Raw genomic sequence first — 17,084 nt, 5'->3', positions numbered from 1 at the left:
CACCCAGAAGGGCTGATGTCCAAATGCTGCGACCATCAAAAAGCCCTTGCAGATTAACTGCAACTTCCCAGGCACGAAGCACCAGCCGCGGGTTAGCACGGGTTTGCAGTCAGATCCATTCATTCATGTCTGGGCAGCACTCGGAAAACACAGCGCCTTTATCCAATAAGCTCTACGTATGGTCATGACTCTCTCCCCTCTCTTTCTCTCCTGCACCATGGTTTCTGACCAAGTGCCAGCCACTTGAGCAAGAACCCAGGAAAAGCACCTCGGGGGTGAGAATTGCCCTGCCTAGCCCTGACAGAGAGATCTCTAGACCTCCCCCCTCCCCGCAGCTGCTTGGTCCCCGCTATGCTGACACCACCTAGGGTGACCAGACAGCAAGTGTGAAAAATCGGGACTGGGGGTGGGGGGTAATAGGAGCCTATATAAGAAAAAAGACCCAAAAATCGGGACTGTCTCTATGAAATCAAAAGTACTTGTGGCACTTTAGAGACTAACAAAGGTGCCACAAGTACTCCTGTTCTTTTTGCGGATACAGACTAACACAGCTGCTACTCTGAAACCTATAAAATCAGGACATCTGGTCATCCTAACACCACCTGAAGACCGCAGTATCCAAAGGGCACGGCAAGCAGGGAAGGGCTCATCAGCCACCCCTCCGGCTCAGCTACCTGTCGCTCCCGTCAAGGCTGCTGCGGCCGCAGGTTGGGCTCTGCATGGGAGGCAGGGAGCCCATGTGATCAGCCCTGGAGGAGGCCAAGGCAGCTGGCACCTCCTCCCCTGCGGAGGGAGGGAAGCGCTGGTGCCAACCCCGGAGGAAAGCGAAGGGGCAGAGGCGGTGCAGGATCAGCAGCGCCGTTGCAAGGGGCTGGTGGGCGTCTGAGCCTGAAGTCAGCAGCGGGGAGAGCCAGGCGCACCGGCCTTTGCTCTGCGGTGACCGGGGCTGGGAGGCGGGGAGGGAGCGAGTTGTATGCGGGGCTGGATAAGTCCCGGCGGGGGCAGCAGAGGAGGCTCCTTCCCCTGCCTTGCTCTGCGCAGTCAACAAGCAGCCCGGGGCGGGAAAGAAACTCCGCGAAGAGGAAGGAAGCGGAGGGGGGGCACCCCCAGCGGCTCGGCTGCTCGCTACGGACGCTGTCAGTGTCTGCCCGGCTCTCGCTCGCTGTCTCCAGGCCGGGGCCACGCTGCAGCCCGGCGGGCCGAGCGGCTGGTCAGGGGCAGGTTGCCGGCTGGCGTGTGCGGAGCGGCGAAGGGGCGGGGATATTTTTAACTTCCCCTCTGCTTTGAACCCTCGCCCCGCTGCCAAGTTCGCTAGTCTGGAGCCGAGCGGCTGCAGGCCCCTCCCCCTGGACGATGCGGGGCTGGGCCGGGAGAGCTCCTACTAGCCGGGGCAGTGGCACAAGTCCGCTCCCAGCGTCGCAGTCTAAGGGGCGCCCCGCGCTGCCTTGAACCCGCAGCTCGCGCAGCAGGCAGGAGAGCTGCCCCCCGCACCGCGGGCTAGGATCGAATCGCGCCGCCGGCCATGGGGGGCAACCTGGGCTGCCACCGCTCCATCCCCCGGGACCCCTCGGACCTCTGCCACAGCCGCAAGTTCAGCGCGGCGTGCAACTTCAGCCACATCCTGGTCAACCAGGAGCGGCTGAACATCAACAGCGCCACGGAGGAGGAGCTGATGACCCTGCCCGGCATCACCCGCACCGTGGCCCAGAGCATCGTGGAGTACCGGGAGTACATCGGGGGCTTCAAGAAAGTGGAGGACCTGGCGCTGGTGAGCGGGGTCGGGGCCGCCCGGCTGGAGCAGGTCAAGTTCGAGATCTGCGTGAGCAGCAAGGGCAGCTCGGCGCAGCACTCGCCCAGCTCCCTGAGGAAGGACCCCAACCCCGAGGCGCAGCACCACCTGGCCGCCGCCAGGCTCAACATCAACACGGCCACGCCGGCCCAGCTCATGAGCATCCGCGGCGTCACGGAGAAGATAGCCCACGGCATCGTGGACTACCGCAAGGAGCACGGGCCCTTCAGAAGCATCGAGGACCTGGTGAAGATGGACTGCATCAACTCTTCCTTCCTGGACAAAATCAGGCACCAGATTTTCACCGAGAGGTCACGGCCCCCTTCCACCAATACCAACGGGGGGCTCAGCTTCACTATCAATCCTCACCCCAGCCCCACCTCTCTGAGCCTCCAGAGCGAGGACTTGGATTTCCCACCTGGGGGCCCGACTCAGATTATATCCACTCGCCCCTCGGTGGAGATGTTTGGCGGGGTGAGAGATGGCAAGCCTGTGCTGAGGGTGGCTACCTGGAATCTGCAAAGCTGCTCTGTGGAAAAAGCCAACAACCCTGGCGTGCGAGAGGTTGTGTGCATGACACTGCTGGAGAACAGGTAAACTGCTCAAATGAAATTGTGTTACTTGGCGTTTGGTGCCTTATGTTTCCAAAAAGCTGTGTACTTTGATCCTCATTATTACTTCACAAAGTTTTATGTACTACCCCCATTTTTCTTGGCTCAGCCTTGACTACGAGGTGGTGATGGTGGTCCCTCAATGCTTTGGACCTAGTGGGTTAGTGTATACTTTGGGAATGTGTATTATGGAAAGATCAAATGGGCATACTCTCAGTTTCCCTCTGGCATGGCAATACAAGCCCAGGCATCTAAATTTCTTTAGCAAGTTTTGTGTGAATGTATAACAGATTATATTTTTAACTTAACTACCTAGGCCTATAGTCCAACCTTCCAACCCTTACCAAACGAATCTAGTATCAGAGGGGTAGCCGTGTTAGTCTGAATCTGTAAAAAGCAACAGAGGGTCCTGTGGCACCTTTAAGACTACCAGAAGTATTGGGAGCATAAGCTTTCGTGGGTAAGAACCTCACTTCTTCAGATGCAAATGAATCTAGAGCACATTCAGAAATGCTTGGGATCTTTAGCCAGTGTAGAATGCTGCAGTTCATCTAGTACCATGTAGCAAGCCATTATGGGCACCCACCATTGCTCTGTGATGTGCAGTAGTTATTTACTCACAGGTGCGATTCAAGGTGTAAATGTTCTGGGACATTGTCATGGTAAAGGTGGTTGCAATCTGCTTACATCTCTTTTTGTCTGTCTGGTGCTGAATGCCCTATGACTGGTAGGAGCCTTCAGAGGGGAGAGTAATGCCTCTGGAACCTGCTATCTCAGGCAGTCTGCCAAACCATGGTTTTAGTGAGCTTAAGGGCACAGTTCAAGACCTGTTTGTCTGGTCAAAGATTGGACTGACCTTTAGTAATGTCATGAAATAGTTCTTCTGTTCTTTATGAGTAAGAGGTTGTGCCATATTTTGTAACTGTTTCATTAATGTAACACAAACTTGTGCTTGGATGATAGGGATCTATATACATTTCTATGATAAATAGTTGCTTGCTAAACTCTCTGTTTTAAATTGAAGCCATTTTCCCATCATACAACTGCAAAAGAACTCTGAAAACAACTTTTCTCTCCCCCCTCCTTCCACAATTAAAAAAACAGCTGATCTGATTTTGTTGTCCAATGTTGTGAAACCAAACTTTGCTCCCTTGCAAGTTTTAACCTGAAACAGATTTGTTTGGACGACTCTCAAACCTCTGAAAATGGGATATTTTGGGAGTGAAAGTGCTGACAAGCCATTATCTATTGCAGTATTACTAGCACTACTTTTTTTCAAAACTATACTGTCAAGTTGAATAATGGTAATTGTTTATGTGATTGCAGAAGTCAGGCTAGCTAGAAATACAGTATGTTTTGTCACACTATGTTGCAGTTCTTGTTTTGTTTAAAAAAAATAAAATAAAGCCATGGCAATAGGCAGGAGAAGTGTGCTGACAAGGCTGTGCTGCAATGTTCTTGCATTACAACGTATCATTGGTGAGCCAAGTGTTTTGACACAGGAAACTTATTTCCTACAGGCATGCTATGGTTTGATAACAAGAAAGCTATATGGTGATGAAATGGTATAAACCTCTGAGTGTTTGGATGTCCCGCTGCCCATTTCAGCCTAACATTTTTAGTATTCCTTGACCACTCTGCTATTTCATATTTCCTGTGCTTTCCCTTGACCAGGGTCAATCTCCTGTTACAAACTGAAATTACCAGCCAGTTTTTTAGTCGGAGAAGAGCATAAGTGATCTTAATTTATTTGCTGTTTATATTAAAAAAAAAAATCATCACCATTACTAGGTGAGAGTGGCAGTCAATCATTTCCAACTCCACTGGAGAGTGATTTTTTTTCACCTGTAAGTCGGAAGCAGCCAAGAATAGTGTGGAAAAGTAAGGGATATCAGAAAACCTCACTAAATAGGACAAAAGGAAGGCCAGAGGGAACACAAATGGCTGAGGAAACAAACAAATGCAACTAAAAGTAATTCTCAGGATGATTAAATTCCAGTACTGAAAGGATAGTGATTTGATTTACATAGGACCTAATCTTGTGATGTGTTGAGTGTCCTCAACTTCTGTCCATTGAGCTAGCTCAAAGAGCCAGTGGTGAATTCAGAGGGAGTTGTGAGTGCTTGGCAAATTCTGAAAATCAAGGCGCAAATTTTTAAAAACAGGCAATTCAGCTGCATTTGCAAAATGTGCACATGTAATTATGCATGCAGAACAGAGAATTATATGCATGTTTTGCACACATAGTTACTTGTACAAATACCCCAAAATATGTAAAAAGAACAGGAGTACTTGTGGCACCTTAGAAACTAACAAATTTATTAGAGCATAAGCTTTCGTGGGCTATAGCCCACTTCTTGCGGATACAGACTAACACGGCTGCTACTCTGAAACCTGCCAAAATATGTACTCACTCTATGAATATGATTTAGATGACTGTCTTTGAAAACATGTGCCCCAAAATGTTGATTGAGCCTATTGCTAATGTAATTTTTAGTTTTTACAGTTTGTAGACTAGTTTAGGCATTTACGTTGAACATGCACTCAAAACCATGCACACACACACTTACTCTCGGAGAGTATGGTCTGAATGGTTTCTAATCAGGAGCACATGCATGGATAATGAGAGTCTGGAAGGAAGTGAGAAAGACTAGAGCATATAGCTAAGCCTACATTTCCCAGGAAACTGAAGTAAATGTGGGTTAACAAAAAAAGGGGGGGGATGCTAGCAATAGGCTCATTCAGCACTTGAGAAGCAAGTGGGAAAGAATCTCCTCTTACTCATACTAGTGCTATTGAAGTCAGTGGAGTGATGCTGCTGTAAAATTGACTTCATTGAGCTCAGCATCAGGCCCTGCTGTATGTATTAGTGGAAAGGTTTAAATTCCCATCTCCAGTCATGTACTTGTTGGAAAGTGATAAAGTGCCCAGCAGACTAATCCTTGCCCAGTTAGATTATCTTCCGATAATAATCAGCTGTGGAAATTCAACTCTTGCTTGCTCAGTCATGAATACAACACAGAGGGCTTATCAGCACTTGTTGAGTCCAATGGCATCAATGAGGCACAAAGGTGAATGTTTAAGTAGCTCAGAATGTAAAGTGAGCAGATCACATTTGTCACTTACATTTCCAAGCATTGATTCCACCTGTTGTCCAGTGGATTAGGCAGTCTGTTTAGCCTTATCATTTAGCTTGCAGGAATGCATGCATGCTGTGAATGACAGGTTGCTAATGTATTTTCTGCACAGCTATATTAAGATAAATGAACATTTTGTACACACTTCCTTGTTACAGTATATTGTCTAAGGGGCGGAATACTCTGTGCACCCACAGAACTGCTCATGCTTATTGAGGGCCTGGTCCTACACTGCTTGGCACCATGTACAGTCCTCTACATCTGTGCTGTGCAATGGTATGAAACACTGCTAAATTAGGATTACACTCACTTTGCATAGGTGTAAAGATCTGCACAAAGTGCAGGGCAGTGGGGAATCAAGCCCTCTTTTCCAAGGCTGCCTCTGGCTGTGGTGCTGTTTTTCTGATGACCAGCCCACAGGAAGTAGCTTTGAGACTGCCAGATTGTTTTACACAAGCCATCACACAGTTCTGTTAACAGCTTATTTCAGTAACTATCAACCCTGGCCAAATTACTGTCTGTATCTGCTTACTACCTGTGTAGGACAGCCAGTTGCTCTAACAGGTGAGGACAGAGGGTGAAGGTCCCCCCCTTGTTAATATAAATACCATTCAGGCCCTGCATAATCTATATATGAAGAATGGTAATACAGGGAGAGGGAGTACTGTGTCCTTTGGTTACAGAAAGAGCAAGAAAGGGTCAGAACTCCTCATTAAACTAGAGAGTACCCTCTTTAAGAATGAGAAAAAAATATCGAGCTCAGGTCCAGAGGTGCTAAGGTTCTTTAAGGATAGCGGCAGAAGGAATGCACTTTGATTGCTCTAGCATCAGCTGCACAAAGTCCATATGCATGATCTGTTACCAGTAAATTATTTTAAAACCCATTACTGTGATACAAAAACAAGGAAGCACAGTAACACCCCCTCACCCCCCGCAAACACTTTGTTACATATATGAAAGGGATCCATTGTTAGCATTGCATGCAGAAATTGAGAATCAGATATTTTCATTCCCAGGACTAGAGAGAGTTCAGTAATTTTAGAAGAGATTAACATGGCTGATGTGCTGGAGAACATGTAGTGTAATTGGATTAAAGTATCAAATGTATAGTGAAGTTAACCAAACTTGCAACATTTCTGCAGACCTAGTTCAAAAATCCAGGATTTATTTGTATCAAAATGCAGATCTCCATCCCCCTAGCTGCCCTTAGTCCCCCAGTGTAAATGCAGGCACTTTAGAGCAATGGTTCTCAACCTGTTGTCCAGGGTCCATGGACCATATCTAAGGGGTCTACGAAAGACCATTATTGGACTGAAAACCGACTGAACAGAATTCCGCTATATAGAGAGAAAATAGATTTCCAACGGGTCCGCACCTCCATCTGACATTTTTTAGGGGTCCACAAATGAAAAAAGGTTGAGAACCACTGCCCTAGAGCAGTTTGTATCCCCTCTGAAAGATTTAAAGTAGCAGAATTTGGTTTTGAGAGGTAATAAGATAGTTAATGGACATGTTGGTTGGTGAGTCGAGAGGGTATTCTGTATGGTTATTATAAGGAAAAAAATGTTATCCCCACTGGTATGGCCCTGGCTTTGACAACAATCGTTAAATAGCATAGCTTCAGTTTAGCATCGATGTTGAGTTTGTGTGGTTTAGTGGCATTGCAGGGTGTGCTGAACAGTTCTGAAGTATTTCAGAACAAGTATGCATCAAGTCAGTATACTGTCCATGAGAATGCAGTGTTGCACTGGAGCCTCTGCAATGGAAGGGTCCTTCACTGGCTGTACTCTGGTGACAGTAAATTCTAGGTGGCCAGTGAGTGGTCTGAGGTTTACTGCAAAATCATGATACAGTAGTGTGGTGAATCTTGTAGTTCAGTGATGCATTTGATAACTCAGTATTTACTGTATGCTGCTGATTGCTTGTGGGCCAGATCTTGACTTGCTTTACTTACAGATGTGTAGTTCTCTTGACTTCAGTTCTGGATCAACCAATATGTCTCCTGGGCCTTCCAATGCAACATGACCCCCCTCTGCCTGGCTGTGCTTTTAAAGCACAATCTATCTTAAGATTTGTAGGCTGTATTTGGCTCCCAGGCAGTATGTTGAGTATTCCTGGGCTAGTACATGCTCACATTAGGTCCAAATCCACACCCTCCTTCAGCAGTGTGGACATATCACTAGGGGATCAGGACAATTTCCAGCGGGCCACACAAGTCCCTGTGTGATGCACAGCATAGCTTCACAGGCACCCCCTATCTGTGAACATGCCAGGAGTGGTTCGAGTTGAGCATGGGTAGGCTGGGGAAGGTGAGGGACTGTAGAAGGACACCACTTCATAGCTCCTCCCATTCTCTCTTTTGGAAGGTAGGTGCCTCAAAATGGACCATATAGAGCCTACTTCAGCCATTGGGCTTCAGTAGTCTTTGCAGAACAGCTGGAGAGCTGCATCAGGGTTGCTTCATGGCCTGGATTAGGAGGGGAGAGAGTTCCTTCCATTTTCCACCCCACAGTCTTCCCAGTAGAGTGGCCCTGCTACTCGGGTATGCTCTGGGCTTAAGATTTGCTTAGGGTTACCATATTTCAACAATCAAAAAAGAGGACGGGAGGAGCCCCGCCCCTGTCCTGCCCCAGCCCCACCCCTGCCCCTTCCACTCCCTCCCACTTCCTGCCCCCCTCAGAACCTCCAACCCTCCCTCCCCACTCCTTGTCCCCTGACTGCCCCCTCCTGGGACCCCTGCCCCTAACTGCCCCCCAGGACTCCACCCCCTGCCTAAGCCTCCCTGCTTCTTGTCCCCTGACTGCCCCCTCCTGAGACCTTTCCCCCCATCCTAACTGGCACCTTAGGATCCTATCCCCTACCCATCCCCTGACTGCCCCCTCCTGAGACCTTTCCCCCCATTCTAACTGGCCCCTTAGGATCCTATCCCCTACCCATCCCCTGATTGCCCCAACCCTTATTCACACCCCCACCCCCAGACAGACACCAGGAACTCCCACACCCCATCCAACCACTCCCCACCCCCTGACAGCCCGCCCCCCCAGAACACCTGACCCATCTAAACCCCTCTGCTCCCTGTCCCCTGACTGCCCCCTCCTGGGACCCCTGCTCCTAACTGCCCTCCAGAACCCCACCCCCTACCTAAGCCTCCCTGTTCCTTGTCCCCTAACTGCCCCCTCCTGAGACCCCCTACCCTAACTGGCCCCCTAGGACTCTACCCCCTACCTGTACCCTGACTGTCCAAAACCTTACACCCCCAACCCCCAGACAGCCCACCCCCCGAACTCCCGACCCATCCAACCCTGCTCCCTGTCTCTTGACTGCCCCCTCCAGAACCTCCCTGCCCCTTCTCCGACCCCTGGCCCCCTTACCGTGCCGCTCAGAACAGAGTGCTGCGGAGCGGCGTGCTGGGCAGCAGGGGAGGGGGAGCAGGAGCAAGGGGAGGAGCTCCAGACTGCCGGAGGCCCGAGGCGAACGGCCAGCCGGCGATCTGCGAATGCAGGGGGGGGAGGGGGAGGGAGTGAGAGAAGGGGAGTGGTCTCAAGTTGCAGGGGAGAGAAGGGGGAAGCGAAGGAGGGGCTCTGGCTGTCAGAGCCCTGTGCGAGTGGCAGGATCCGGCCGGCTGCCCTGTCAGCCGCGCGCGCTCTGCATGGGGGGGGGGAAATCCGGACATTTACAAATTCCCCCGGAGGCTATTTTTAACTCAAAAAAGCTGGACATGTCCAGCAGAATCCGGACGAATGGTAACCCTAGATTTGCTCCTTGGTGCATACCACTTTTTCAACCCCTTTATTACGTGCAAAGAGTGTACAATTTGCAGTTGCATCAAGAAGTGTGATTTAAGTATGTGCATGTATAATTTGCGTTGATACAGAGAATATATTGGTACTGCATCCTCTCATTTAACCACTCACTTGAGGGTTCACTGGTAATCTTTTAGTTTAGGAAACAGCGTCTTTTAAACTAAATGTTCCAAGTGAACATTTGTGCTTCAAAATACTGAGTAGTGACCCTGAAAGGGCCTTTTTTTGGGGCTATACTTTGTAATTAGACAAATTTAAGATGACACAGGGTTTGAAAGCCAAATCTTATACTCTCAAAAACAGGAAAAAAGTGCCAAGACTGAGGCTCAAATCCCATGGAGCATATGTCTGATTCTGATGGAAGAAGTCTACTTGGATCTCAGATTACTATGTTTGATCGTCTGCTTTGATCCCTCACTTTAATCAATCTTTTGGAATTGTCAGCTCTTATTAGTCATAAAATATATAACCAACATTAACTCAAGTTGTATAATCACAGAAATGTGTACAACTACAGAATCTCTTCAGTTAGACCAGACTTCAGAAGCACCAGAGTTTGTCACTTCCTTCTTTTTTAGAAAACAAACATGCAGCTCTCCCAGACTCTTAATCCGTCTTCCTGGTGGAACAACTTGTAACATGGTTTTACTGTATGTGAAAAGCTGGGAACAATTTTTTTTTGGGGTGGGAGTGGGAGGGCTGTTTAGTTCTCTTCATTGTTTTTTTTCCCCCCACACACACCTTGTCCAACAGGTATGGGAGGCAGTGTAATTATATGAGAGAGAATTGTTTTATTACTCTTTGAATTCTTTTGCAGGGAGAGCTGTGAGAGGAGGTTGAAGGAAAAGCCTGACAGTTTGCATTCCCTTTCCATTCCCCTTCACCACCACCCCCCCAAAGATGGAAAGACTAGAGGGGAGTTCATGCGCCTGAAGGGTTCAAATAAGTTTTTCTTAAGTCCTTTGTAAGTTTTCTGACAGTAGTAATAACAGGCAGTAGCTGGTTAGCAAACAGGTATCTTTCAAAGCCCCATCAAACACCATGTGCTTGTGTTGGTTATTTTTGTTTTGTTGCATAAACAGTTGTTGAACCTGCTGAGTAACAAGGTGTGTCTTTATCTTTCTATTTTCCTTCATCATGCTAAGAATATGGTGGATCACAACCAAGAATAACTGCATTGCAATAAAAGAGCAGGAAAGAAGCATAGCCCAAATAATTTGACCAAACTAATGAAGTGTAAGGTGTGAAAGAATAAAATGGGATTCCTCTTGTAATATTTTAGCAAGTCCTGCCTTCCTAAGCTTCAAGACCAATTTAAGAAAGAAAAGCGTTGTTTTTACTGGTTTCAGAGTAGCAGCCATGTTAGTCTGTATCCGCAAAAAGAACAGGAATACTTGTGGCACCTTAGGCCTGGTCCCCACTAAGTCCCCAAATCGGACTAAGGTACGCAAATTCAGCTACGTTAATAACGTAGCTGAATTCGAAGTACCTTAGTCCGAACTTACCGCGGTCCAGACGCGGCAGGAAGTCTCCCCCCGTCGATGCCGCGTACTCCTCTCGGCGAGCTGGAGTACCGGCGCCGACTGTGAGCACTTCCGGGATCGATCTGGGATCGATTTATCGCGTCTTAACCAGATGCGATAAATCGATCCCAGAACATCGATGGCGTGCCGCCGGACCAGCCGGTAAGTGAAGACTAGGCCTTAGAGACTACCACATTATTTGAGCATAAGCTTTCGTGGGCTACAGCCCACTTCATTGGATGCGTGTAGTGGAAAATACAGTAGGAAGATATAGATAACCACAGAGAACATGAACAATGGGTGTTACCATGCACACTATAAGGAGAGTGATCAGTTAAGGTGAGCTTTTATCAGCAGGAGAGAAAAAGAACTGTTTGTAGTGGCAATGAAAATGGCCCATTTCCAGCAATTGACAAGGAGATATGAGGAACTGTGGGGGGGAGGGGGGAAATAAGCATGGGGAAATAGTTTTACTTTGTGTAATGGCCCATCCACTCCCAGTCTTTATTCAAGCCTAATTTAATTGTGTCCAATTTGCAAATTAATTCCAATTCTGCAGTCTCTCGTTGGAGACTGTTTTTGAAGTTTTTGTTGTTGTAATATTGCAACTTTTAGGTCTGTAATTGAGTGGCCAGGGAGACTGAAGTGTTCTCCAACTGGTTTTTGAATGTTATAATTCTTGACGTCTGATTTGTGTCCATTTATTTTTTTACATAAAGACTGTCCAGTTTGGCCAATGTACATGGCAGAGGGACATTGCTGGCACATGATGGCATATATCATATTGGTAGATGTGCAAGTGAGTGAGCCTCTGATAGTGTGGCTGATGTGATTAGGTCCTATGATGGTGTCCCCTGAATAGATATGTGGACAGAGTTGGCAACGGGCTTTGTTGCAAGGATAGGTTCCTGGGTTAGTGTTTTTGTTACTGTGGCTCTTCTATATGCAATTTATAAATGAATTGTTTTTCATGAACTGTGAATTAGCTTTGCAAGATTGCCATGGAAATTTAACAGCGGAGGCACAATAATTCCTAGGTAAAAAGGAGCATTTTTAATATGATGAGGGGGAAATAACAAGTGTCATTTTACTCATCCCAGGCAAATACAAGTTTGCATAGTTGATGTAAATGCACTCTGGATCAGGGTGGATTTGATTTAAATCAAATGGATTTAAATCATGATTTAAATCACTAGTTAGAAAGACTTGATTTAATCATAGATTTCTACATAAAAGTGCATTCTTGTTGGTTGTTATAACCTTAATACATATTCTTCACAACTCAGAGATGTGGGTTTCATTTTTAGAAGATACACACTATACATTTTTAAGCTGTTTTATTTTGAAAACTTTTCAGATTAGTTTTACAGCTATATCAAAAAATGAATGATTGTTTGGTTATTTCATTTACACAAGGTAATTGAAGCAGATATTTATGAAGTCATTGGTAGGTGAACTATCTCCAATTCAACAGGTGAATCATTAATATTTGGAGGATTTTCTTGCCATGCTCTATTAGGAAGAGAACATCATCAGACAGACATTTAAATTGTTTTATTTAACTAAAACAACAACATTATGTATTCTGGATTATTTTCTTCAACAACAAACATATAATATTTTAACAAAACAAGCATATGAATTTTTGAAATTAGTGCAACATTCAAGTTTTTTAAAACCAGGTTTGTTTTTGTTAAAATTGTTTTTAACTAAAATAGTTAAATGAAATATTTAAAAAAAAACCCACAATAATTAAAATCGACTATCTCAGCCAGGTCAACATGAGAAATTTAAAATATTGGCTTCTGCAGCTAACCCAGTCATCTTCACCTTCATTTTCCTGTTTGTTCCTAATCTGGAAAAGAAAAACAAGCTTTCCTGCTTTTTCAGGTCCCAAATGATTTCTCAATTTGGAATGAATTAGTCCAAAGGCAGAAAATATTCTTCCTACACAGGCAGAAGAAGTTACTGCTGTTAAAAGTGAGATTATCACTTCAACAGTTTCTGAATCCAAGTGCTTAAGTGACTTCCACCAGTTCACTGGTTTGACTTTCTTTAAAACATCATCAGCCAACATATATTTCTTGAATGGTTCTTATTTCCAAACTGGGTCTCTTTTATGGCCTGCTGCCATTATAGGTTTTCCCTTCTAGTGAGAGAATGGTATGGTAGATCTCAAATCAATGAAGGCTACACTCAGAAAGACCTCAAGACTTCTGGAATCTGCTGCTCAAACAGTTTCACTTTTGGAGACACAAATCCACAGTTTGAGAACTGCAAAACTAAGCATCTCTGATGGTATCTTCTAGACTGAGCACTGAGTCCTATTGGATAGATAGAAAGATTAACCTAAATAATCTACACAGAAGCCCCTGGAACCCCATAAAATTGGGTCCCTAATCCATGAACTATTGGAACTCATTTATAAAACTTTTCTTAAACATTACATGAACGTTTAACATTGTCTCATACTATAGAATTTATAATCCCTATTCCATGATGAGATATCTGTGAGCTATAATGTATCTTAATTAAAACTATCTTTAGATAGATTTTTTTTTTCTTCAAAAAGCATTTTATCAAAAAAAATCCAATTTAAATAAAAAAATCAGACTTTTTATCCACTCTGCTCTGGGTATCATCTTAGTGGGAATGCAGCAAGAAATTATTGGCCAGATCCTTGGACTGTGTCTTCTTAAGGAGCTGTGCTGACTTGCACTAGCTGAGGCTCTGGCAAATTATTCTTGGCTGCAGAATTATATGAAGAATATAGAGCTCAATGCTGCAAAGTTCTGGGTGGCTTCTCTGAGGGCGGGAATGTCCTCAAAAACCCACTGGCTTTACTGGGTGTTGGGGGCAATCAGCCCCTTGCAGGACTGGGCCCATAAAGAGTGGATGTAGTGAAATCATAATTTAGGCCCTGATCATGCTCCCAAGATACCGATGGTGAGGGTACCCTCCATGTGGAAATCACTGACTCATTGACTGGAAGACTGATCAGTTGCCTCCATGACATTATTTAGCTCATCCTAACCCCACAGATGCTCCACAGATCCTTGTGATGGGAATGGAATGGATGGGCTGGGGGTGGGATGATGGAAGTGAGTATTATCCACCACTGCAGTTTTGTAGAGGTTTCCCTGGGTGTCCTGTGGGCAGCAACAGGCAGAGGAGACCTTGACAACGCACCCTGAGCCAGGAACCCCGAGATGGAGGGGAAACTGAGGACTAGAACCATCCTCTGCCCAAGTGGCTCTAACTTCCTCTGCATCCTTGGGGATCTACCAGGTTTGGGCCAGGCCCCACAACTTTCCACATTTGAGGGCAGGGCAAACCCACAAGCCCTGCATCTTGGAATTATTGGGGCTGGGGGTGGGAGGGAAGAACCTCACAGGAATTTCCTCTCCCAGGGTCCCCTTTCATTGGTTTTACTGCAGAAGAGAATGATCTGGGCTTCTTGTTTACTTTTATTCTCAACCATTCTGCTATTTTTCCTTTAATTGCCTACAGGCTATTATCAAGCCAAAACATCTTTTCCTGTGCACCAGCATTTAAGATGATAGCATAACTAGAGAAATAGTGTTGGTTAGAGGGAAATCAACAATGTAAAAATAACACTTGTGTTTTGTTTTTTTACCTACTATACCGTTATTAAAATGGCACCTAAAATGACTAGAGCTGAAAAAGATTAGAGAGAAAAATACTTCTTTATTTTTCCAGCTTGTGTACTTTGTGCATTTGACAACATAGGGGAATCTAGTCAGTTTCACTCTCTCCAGTTTATTAATAGATGCATTTTTTCATGTAATTGGATTCACTGGCTTTATATACTGTGTGCATCTTGGTAAACTAGAGATGAGTGATTTCTGCAAAGCCTAGCAAATTCCAGCAATGGACATGTAGCAAATTTATAACCGACTTGCCGTAAAATTACAGTCTTTGATCAGCAAATTACTCCCTGATGTTTCACAAGGCATGCCCCTGGAAGGTGAACCGATTCCAGGAGGCTATAATCTTTGCCTCTCATGAACCTTAGGGCCACAAGACTATATCAAAGGGTAAACCGGGTCTATATGTGCAGATGGTTTCCTGTAAGAAGATTTCCCAGTGCTCCAGGGCACTTTTTGAAGCTTTTGAAGATAATAGGACAGCTATAGGAATGAAATGTTTACACCTTTGGTTTAACAAGAGCAATTAGAAGTCTTCCAAAAGCAAAAGCTTTTTGCCCAGGAAGAGAGGGGAGGGAGCTTGCTATAAGAAAAGGCCAGGGATTAATGACATGGGAGTTAAATACCTAGAGTTATATGAGGCTGTGTCTAAAATCAATTAGTCTGGGATAGAGCAGAATATCTTCTTTCCAGTTGAGTTCCAACCTGATATGAAGTTACCATCTACTCTTTGGTCAAGAAAAAAATGGGACATTTAAGAGAATATTTTTACAGATGTAGCTTCCCCCTTCTCTCATTGTTTGGATTTAGATTCCGCTTGCTACTAGCATGTCTTTATCATTATGGCCCAAATCCTCCAGTCCTTACTTAGTCATAATTCCTGTTGAAGTCAGTGGGACTAGTCCTTCCTGCCTGAATAAGGACTGCAAGATTTGGCCAGAGTGAATTGGAAAGATCTATGGCAAGAGTGAAATGTGTGTATACATTTTTAATTGCACTGTTTTTATCCTATCCAGGTTTTCCATTGCAATGCCTGTGTTAGCTCACCCAGGGAGACATAGTACCCTTGTTACAATATGCTACAGTAATTCCCCAACACTATGATAATCTTTAGTGTTTGAGACTAATTTTATAGTGTATTATGAGGGTGGCAAAGGTAGGACTCCTAGTAGGTTCTTCATTTGAAGACTTATGTATATTGGAGGTTAGCTATTGCCAACTTTAGGCATGCAGGGTGACCCATAGAACTCATTGAGTTTCTCATGAGTAAAATTAAGCATATGTGATTGTGTTTTCAGGATCAGAGCCATAATGTTACTCAAGATAATTCTTGACTTTCCCCACCTTCGCTTCAGTCTCAGGCTTTGGAGATGAACAGTGAGTTATGGAACACCATGTAACGTCTTGAGAACACTTTGGGCGTGGAGTTAGCAGCATGACGACTGTAAATAGAACACACAGTTGTTGTGGAAAATATATCTGCTTTAATGTTTTGTTTCATTCTGTTGCACATACAATGTGTCCATTTAACTTTAAAGTTGTTTATTTTCTAACTAAGCAGTTTAAAATATTTGTACAATCAACAACAACCAAAAGTTAGCTTTCAGGGATCACATTTATATTCTTAAAGCTGGGAGGTTTGGGGTTTGTTTTTTGTTTGTTTGTTTTAAAGTCCCAGTCAGGGTCCATTGTTGGATTGTTGTTCTCAGTCCATGGGCCCTAATCCTGATGACACTTGTGCATGTGCTTAACTTTATGCACATAAGCACTTCCACTGAAGGCAGTGGGACCCTGTAGTAAGAAAAGAATATTGCCTGGAAAATGTTAGCATCCTTAATGTGCCTCTGTGGCGATCCATAGATATGAAACTGCCCAGAAAGTCTTAATTATATTCTCAGAAAAAAAAAAACAGAACTAATGATTACCATTTGTAAACGTACTGCCTTATACTGAAAACAATATCAATGGAATGTTATAGTTAATTAACATTAGAAATGCAACAATTTCTCATTTAAGATCAAACATCAATCTCAAGTGCAATAATCCCAGTATTCCCTCCTGATTTGACCTACTATTTGGAGATTTTTGCTCTGGAAATTTCTAATATTTTTTTCCGGTTTAAAACCCCTACTTTTTCATGGTCAAACTGCCCAGGTTGCCTGTCCTTACTCTGTGTGTGACAGTGATTCCATTGCTGTGCATTCTGCCATGTCTCTCTTTTGGGCGGTGATTTCATCACTCGAAAAGAAGTTCAATGACATTTTCTTCCTGCTGTTGCTAAGGGAAGCTTTTCAAGACAAAGCTGCCAGTGGAGGAGATAGTGGTTTAGGCTCATGAGTATAAAGATGGGGAGAAGGAATAGAGATGGGAATGACAGGCCATGAGATCTTCTTTTCCTTGTGCACACATCTTGGTTGTCAGTTAGATAGTTATCTAGCTCCTTTTCAAATCCAGCCATGATATTTGTCTAACAACCTTCCATGAACAGGTTGTGGTTGGAGTTTCTTGTGAAGGGAGCTAGGTAAAGGAAATGCTCTATTCTGCAGGTACTGC

At 44.9% G+C, this 17,084-nt stretch overlaps 1 protein-coding gene across 1 annotated transcript in view; it reads left to right on the top strand.

Moving 5' to 3' along the window:
- The first annotated feature begins 931 nt into the window (after window positions 1-931).
- The window catches only part of EEPD1 (endonuclease/exonuclease/phosphatase family domain containing 1), an 87,407-nt gene continuing 71,254 nt past the window's right edge, over window positions 932-17,084 (top strand). Inside the window, exon 1 of the mRNA XM_054019659.1 lies at window positions 932-2,382. Within this exon, the coding sequence (XP_053875634.1) occupies window positions 1,523-2,382 (860 nt within the window). The 5' untranslated portion in view covers window positions 932-1,522. The remainder of the gene's footprint in view (window positions 2,383-17,084) is intronic.

Source organism: Malaclemys terrapin, chromosome 2 (assembly GCF_027887155.1).
Source record: "Malaclemys terrapin pileata isolate rMalTer1 chromosome 2, rMalTer1.hap1, whole genome shotgun sequence".
Taxonomy (NCBI): Eukaryota; Metazoa; Chordata; order Testudines; family Emydidae; genus Malaclemys; species Malaclemys terrapin.
This window is presented reverse-complemented; position numbering and strand designations above follow the sequence as displayed.